Source organism: Salmo trutta, chromosome 1, assembly GCF_901001165.1.
Source record: "Salmo trutta chromosome 1, fSalTru1.1, whole genome shotgun sequence".
In the NCBI taxonomy this organism is placed as follows: domain Eukaryota; kingdom Metazoa; phylum Chordata; class Actinopteri; order Salmoniformes; family Salmonidae; genus Salmo; species Salmo trutta.
Window position 1 is genome coordinate 27,402,994 of NC_042957.1, and position 7,089 is coordinate 27,410,082.

At 39.8% G+C, this 7,089-nt stretch overlaps 1 protein-coding gene across 1 annotated transcript; it reads left to right on the plus strand.

The window, feature by feature from the left end:
* Window positions 1-2,774: 2,774 nt before the first annotated feature.
* cited2 (Cbp/p300-interacting transactivator, with Glu/Asp-rich carboxy-terminal domain, 2) lies at window positions 2,775-5,581 on the plus strand. The gene is made up of 2 exons (XM_029751518.1): window positions 2,775-2,938; window positions 3,282-5,581. Exon 2 carries the CDS (start codon window positions 3,290-3,292, stop codon window positions 3,995-3,997), a length of 708 nt encoding a protein of 235 aa, XP_029607378.1. The 5' UTR covers window positions 2,775-2,938; window positions 3,282-3,289; the 3' UTR covers window positions 3,998-5,581.
* The last annotated feature ends 1,508 nt before the right edge of the window (window positions 5,582-7,089 follow it).

Sequence of the window (7,089 nt, forward strand, 5' to 3'; positions counted from 1 at the left end):
GCTGTATGGAAATCTTATCCAGAGGGCTCAGCTGGATACTAGTTTACTGTGCTTAATGATGGAATTGTGCTATTGGAAACTATTGCAACCTTCTTTCTCTGATTTATTAAGAGGCATAAAGCAGTACTTTCTAATTCATTGAAATCATAATGGCCCCAATGGGTTTACTGGTTGGTTGGTTGCACTGCAGTAAATAAAAACACAGGGGCTTCTAAAGAGATGAGTATAATGTCACACTACAGTGGATTTAGGGGGGATGGTGTGGTTCTTGAGTCTAATATTTTTTTGCAACGGATGAAGAGGAAGGGAAATAAAATATGCCCATTGAATTAAACAGTGAACAGCCCATTAAAACATTAATAAAGCAGGTCGCATTTCCTTTCAAACAAAGAGAGCCAGCCAGAGCACCCGAGTGATTTCTAGTGGCACAAATGTGCAGTAGGTTTCCAACATACTGTATGGTTTAGTGGGTGTAGGCTCATTAGTTCTATTCCCCACTGGGGTTGAGTGAGGCATGACGTTGGGATTAAACCACTGAGGAATGCTATTGTCCCTCCACATTCAACAGTTGGAAAGGGGAAGAAAACTGTACATTTGAAAAGGATAGACCAATCAGTAAAAGGGTAAAAGCATGGGTATACAAGACACAGGCCGGCTGGGGGAAAAGCCAGGCATTAAAAGTCTCTTTTATCATTATGCACAGAACTGCACTACAGGTATTATGTATTAGTCTACGGTGACTGAGAGTCAATAGTTCACCATTGTGGGTTCTACTTTATAATAATATCAGTCATATCAACTAAGGTGGTAAAATGCATGTGGTTTGTTTGCCAAACAGAATATGCAACATCCCTTGGAGGAATGTGGTGAGAGACTGCAAATACAACAAATGCCTTTTAAGTTGTAGCCAGAGACAGTACAGTATCATAACTATTAGGACCCGCTTTTAGAAGAAAAGTGGCAATGGAGACCTGGGTGCTTCTATAGAGGAAACAACATTGATTCAACCCGTAATGTGTAAACGGGTTTTCTATTTCCCCTCAGCCACTTTCCAGATCTGTGACTCAAATGGCATTTCACAAAGACGCCGCCTGCCGAGGTCTCCGAATCCCCAGCTCTCACTTTTCACACGATGGTTAAAGAGTTTCCCTCCAGCTAGGAGCCATGCTTTCTAACCAAGCATGGCTAACTGAAACAGAATCCACCCATTCCACACTGTGTGCTCCACTCACTAGCCCCTTTCATTTTCACACAGTCAGCTGAGTGCACTCGCATGCCGCGCTCCTCTTCCCTCACTCTCTGTCAACACTGGTTTCCAAACACACTCAATGGAACTCAAGAGAACAGTTAGTCACTCTGTCATGACGAGGTGAAAAAAAATGTCATATGGTACATCCAAAAGCATTGGAGATGGTGACTCAGAGTAGCAGTTTTATATTCTAGGTATGAATTACATTTCTATTACTACTTTATAACCAGGCTAAAATGATGCTGCACCCAAGCAAATTCCAAGATGAATTTAAATTCACACATATCATGCCATCATCATATGCATGAACCACCATCACTTTAGTATTTACATAATATTCTGCAAATAAAACGCTGTGTACAATCATGCATTGCTAATTTGCCTCCAGTGTGACACTGGTAATTGGCAGGCAGATTACATTTACATTTAAGTCATTTAGCAGATGCTCAGATCCCTGCAAGGTCACTTTTTAGAGCCTTGTGTAATATGGAGCTGGCTTTTTACTCTCAGGAGAAGCCATGGTAGATGTGTTTGTGTACAGCAGTGGGCACCATCAGGGTTGAGGTGATCAGGTTTGTTTACAGAGCATGGAGAAGTTTGGCTGTTCAAGACACTGGTGGCAACTGCTTCAAGCAGAGTGCAAGTCCACAGAGGCGTTTGGATATGCGTAAAACATGGAATGTGCAAGGAGTACAGGGGCAGCGGACAGATTTCCATTGTTCAATATGGATTCATGTGTCACTTCACATGTAATTTGTAAATACTGAAAATACTAAGTCATGCAAGTGAACTAGTAGACTGTTAAAGGGCTGTATGCTGTGTATCCTCTGTATAGCCTACTTTTCCAGGACAGATTATATAGGGTATTTTCATCCATAGTGAGAGATAGATGCACAAATATCATACCCCCCAAAATGTATTGTGTGCGGGGAATATGGGACCAAATACTAAACGTTTGACTACTTTAATACAAATAGAAATTCATTTGTCCCAAGAATGTTGGTCCCCTAAAATGGGGGGGACTATGTGATTTCTAAACAGTTCACCTGGTATTGTATCATTTCAGATGCAAAGTGCTGGAGTACAGAGCCAAAACAACAAAACGTGTCACTGTCCCAATAGGTTGATCAACTGTGGATACACCTTTGCTTATCCTAATTATATTGTTTTATGAGTTGTTACACGTTAAGGTCTGGACCTCTGCCACAAGAGTAAATTGATTATACTCTGTCCATTAGGTCATTTTTGACCTCTATGCGCAAAAGTGAGGGACAGCTTCTATGCATGTTGATCTTTCCAAAGCTGTGAAATGTGAATCCACGTTTTGCCACTCTTGCCTTGAACAGAAATAGCTGCAATGAGGTAATGTGTGCCTCGGTGTTGCTGCTGTGAGCGCGGGAGTCGTTTGGTGCGAAGACTCTCCTCCACGTTTTGCGCGATCCTGAATCCAGACTTTTGTCTCGTCAGAGTCAAGATTCGGTTGCTCCGCCCCTGACTGCTTGTATATCAGCACTGGATGAGAGCGGTTGAAACAGTTTTGTATTTTTTTTTGAGCTGAGTTTGAAAGTACACCATCTTGATTTTCAGAATGCACAGCATTCACTGAGTTGGGATTGCATAAACTGGACTGATACAGTCACTCGCCTTGTGCTGACAGCGGAGCCACATCCAAGGGATCCCGTCAAAGAGGTAAAGAACGAGTTGTGTGTTTGGATAAGTGTAGTGAGCTGCGGAAATTGATTCATTAAAAAAAAGGATAGTAATTACAATGTGTGGAGACATTTGATAGAACCTTGCAGCTCTGTTTATTGTGATTCATTCTGCAGTTACATTGTATACATACATAGTGTCTAAGATTCATGTTTTGCATGGGATTTGTTTCTAAGTAGTTTTTAATCTAATAATTTGGAGGCTTTAACTGCAAAACTATTTACTGGGTGATAATCGTTTTCATTGTGCGTAAATTATTGGATAGATTGTTTTTCTTATCCAGTCGATGCAAATTGAATGTTTGTATTTTAATTTGTGACAGCTTGGGGAATGGTAGACCGCATGATGGCAATGAACCATGGACGATTCCCTGAAGCTGTGAATGGTCTCCACCATCACCACCCAGCGCGCAGAATGGGCATGGGGCAGTTCTCGAACCCACTACACCATCAGCAACAACAGCAGCAGCAGCATGGCTACACTACTGGTATAATGGGAGATCATTTACACTATGGAGGGGGCAACGTAACGGCTAACCACGGAATTCGGCATTCTGTGGGGAATGTAAACGCTGGACACCCAAACGGCAACATGCCTCCCGGAGCGCGCTACAGCTCTCAATTTGTGGGACCTGCCGCTGCCGTCCCCACTCAAGGACAGCTCGCGGCAAGTATGCAGTTACAAAAGCTCAACACGCAGTACTACAGCCACCATACTCACCCCTCTCACCATCATTATATGCATGATTTGCATCCTGCGAATCATCAACTTAACGGGACAGGACAACAGTTCAGAGACAGCAACGCGAAACACAGCACGTCCAGTTTGCCTCAACAAGCGCATCATGTGCCTGCAGCAATACTGCCCCCCAACGTCATTGACACGGATTTTATTGATGAGGAGGTCTTGATGTCTCTGGTCATTGAGATGGGGCTGGACCGAATAAAGGAGCTACCTGAGCTGTGGTTAGGACAGAACGAGTTTGATTTCATGACAGACTTTGTATGTAAGCAACAGCCAAGCCGAGTGAGTTGTTAAATCTCACTAAGTGGACTTATACAGTCATCTACTCAGACTTTAAAGCATTCCTTGTTGTCCCCTAAACTCGAACATTGAGAGAGAAGATCTGCAATATACCAATGGAGAACCATTCAAACATGTACTATACCAGATTATATATTCCTCAAATATTTTGGGGTAATAGACTTATACTGCAGACATAATGGAAATGAGTTTGTTTGATGTAGGAATGCACTACAATCTCAATTGAATCTTTGTCAGAAAGACAAATCTTTACATCCATGCTATGCATCATTACTTCAAGCTAGAATCCTTAGTTGCTACATCCATTTTTGGACTTAGAAATTAATTATATATATACAATTGAGATTCTTGAAGAATATAACTTGTAAATGCCTCATGAGCTTAGTTCAACTGTGATACTCCATCACCCAAAGGAAAAATAGAAGCCCCTTTTTTTGTAAACAATGTTAATATAAACAAACACTGTATTGCCTCAACATGGTTAACTATAATTTTGATATAATGGGTGGTCAGTCCTTGCACCAATAGCTATGTCTATGAATTTGAGAGTGGTTACATTTCTATTGGCCCATTCCTCAGCTTTTTTTTCTTTCTTCCCAAAACAGAGTGGGGGTGGGGGTGACCACTTTGTCATTGTTTCAATTAAGGATTCTAGCTTTAATTGGACAACAGAACATGTGAAATCAAGAAAACCTTTAGATGAGTAGAGTTGTCTGCTTATTTGAATAGGCCTGGTTCTGGAGGAAAATAGAGCCGTACAATAGTCTGCTTGATATATTTATTTTCCTGCCTCATTCAAACATTTTGGATGACAGAAAATGTTGAATAATTATGAATTGCAAATGAACCATATTCAAAATGCTCGAAGTGGTTAAGAAACATGCTTGTAGACAAGTACTGTGTAATTGTTCCCTACAATACTATACTGTACAATGTTGTGGCCATATACTTACCAGATATCTGTGCTTTAAAATGATTTGTCTATCATGGAGGAAAACGGCAACTTGTGCTTGTTTTTTTATTTTCCTCATCTGCTGCAAATGTCTTTTTAACATTGCTTGTATCACAGCCAGGATGCACTGTGAGTTAACATGGTTTTCTTTGATATTGTAAAGGTTAATGGTAGGAATGGAAATGTCTTTACAGAGATGTGGATCCTTCAATAACAGAGGGGGTGATGTGTGGGTATTTTCCACATGCTTAAATGGGAACGATGTCTGTTTAAGAAAGAGAGAAAATTAGTCTTTGGAAAAGGGATACTCCTCGCTTAAATATCCGACCCCTCCCCCCTGCTCTTTCATGTGTGGACAATAAACAGTGTGGAATGTTGTCAAGGTAGAGAGTATAATTTCACAGGACGTCTTGTTCCTCATCAGTCCTCAGAATTGACACCACTGTGCTTATTTAGTGTATGCGATACAAGGCAATACTACTGTGTTGAAGCTTTCCAGGAAAGTTTGACAGTATTTTTGTACATTTCTTTTTTCTTTTTTTTTTTTTAGAAGAAGAAAATTGTTAATTTATTCTATTTTAATTTGCAAACATGAATAAAGCAGCTGAAGTGCATTACTGAAGTGATCATGGTGTCATTGTGGGTGTTGGCATCCGTTCCATGTGTTTTCAATTTGTGGGGTTTGTTGTTGCACACTTTTGCACAGTTGCAGGCCAAAGAATGAGGGCAATTCCACCGTAACAGAATGATGCTGAGACTCCGATTTTTCACTTTTAAAAGGTATGTCAAACAAAAACCAATGACAGCAAAGATTAATAAACCATACAACTATACGCACAAGGACTACTTTTAACAATTTACACTGGCATCTTTACAAAAACACATTTTACTTGAACAGTGCAGATGCAAAGTTTGGTAACAGTATGACATAACAGTCACCAATGTACTGTTCTTCAAGTAAATGTGCATCATTCTGTTACAGTGGAATTACCCATGATAATCATTTTACATTCAGACAACACTTTGGTTTACATGGATCCAAAGTTAGGGTTGTTATGAGGAAATACTACTGGTGAGACTTACCACTGGTGATGCATAAAGCCTCAAAATACCCAACAACGTAACACTTCTAGTAGATATAGGATAGTAGTTAATACGATTAATTTAGCCAAACTGTAATAAATATAACAAACTTAACACTTTGACATAAGATCTATGAAATTACATTTGGACTATTCTGCCCATAATACCTGTTTTTATGGATCCATAATGGGGATATTTGCAGCCAGCTGCCTCTCTTTGAGAGGGAGAGTGAGGAACCAAACACTTAACTAAAAGGAAGTGCTCAATGAGATAATGGCATGAACCCTGAGGTGTAACGCTGTAAGCGTCTAACCTTTACCATGCTAGTGTTCAGCAGCTTCATGTGCTGAGCTCTTTCTCACCGTCTGATGAGACCTGAACCGTTTCTCAGCGAAGGAAGTTATAGTGAAGATTCACTCCTAATTTATGTATCTGTTACAAGGAGTAAATTTGAAGTGAATTTTAAACACATCTTAAATCAAAACTTGATACTAATGAAAAGTGTGGAAGATGAGTCCCATGTGCGATTTTCACTGAATATTAAGGTAGAGAGATTCAATTATCCAAGAGTATTGTCTTTGAGTTTCTTATTTTTATCTCCGATTCAGTCATCCCTTTTTGTATGGGAAAAGGGATTAGATTCTCAGAAAAAGAGACACTTTAAAAGAAGCTTGAATTGTTAGCAAGAAAATGTTCTGAAGACTTGAAGGGTTATCAGTAAATTGCAATGAATCCTGAAATTGTTGTCCTTGACTATAGAAAACCAAATTGACACACCAATACAGTAGCTTAGCAATAGAGACCCTTGTCTTTGTGAAGTGTGCTGTGCAAACCCTTGAAAATATTAATTTCACTCAGACAAAATGATATGCTCTCTTGGCTCCCAAATAAATAAAATATACAGTGAATGACAGAGAAGGACATTAAAAATAGTATTTCCATAAACATTAAATATTTACTTTAATATACCTCGGCTTCAGCCCGATCATAGACACAGAACTGTCTTAGGGACAGTTGGCAGGGACGTATAACAGTGACGAGGAGTATCCTT

Excerpts from the sequence above, each read along its gene's own strand:
- cited2 (XM_029751518.1), top strand. The coding sequence starts at position 3,290 with ATGGTAGACCGCATGATGGCAATGAACCATGGACGATTCCCTGAAGCT.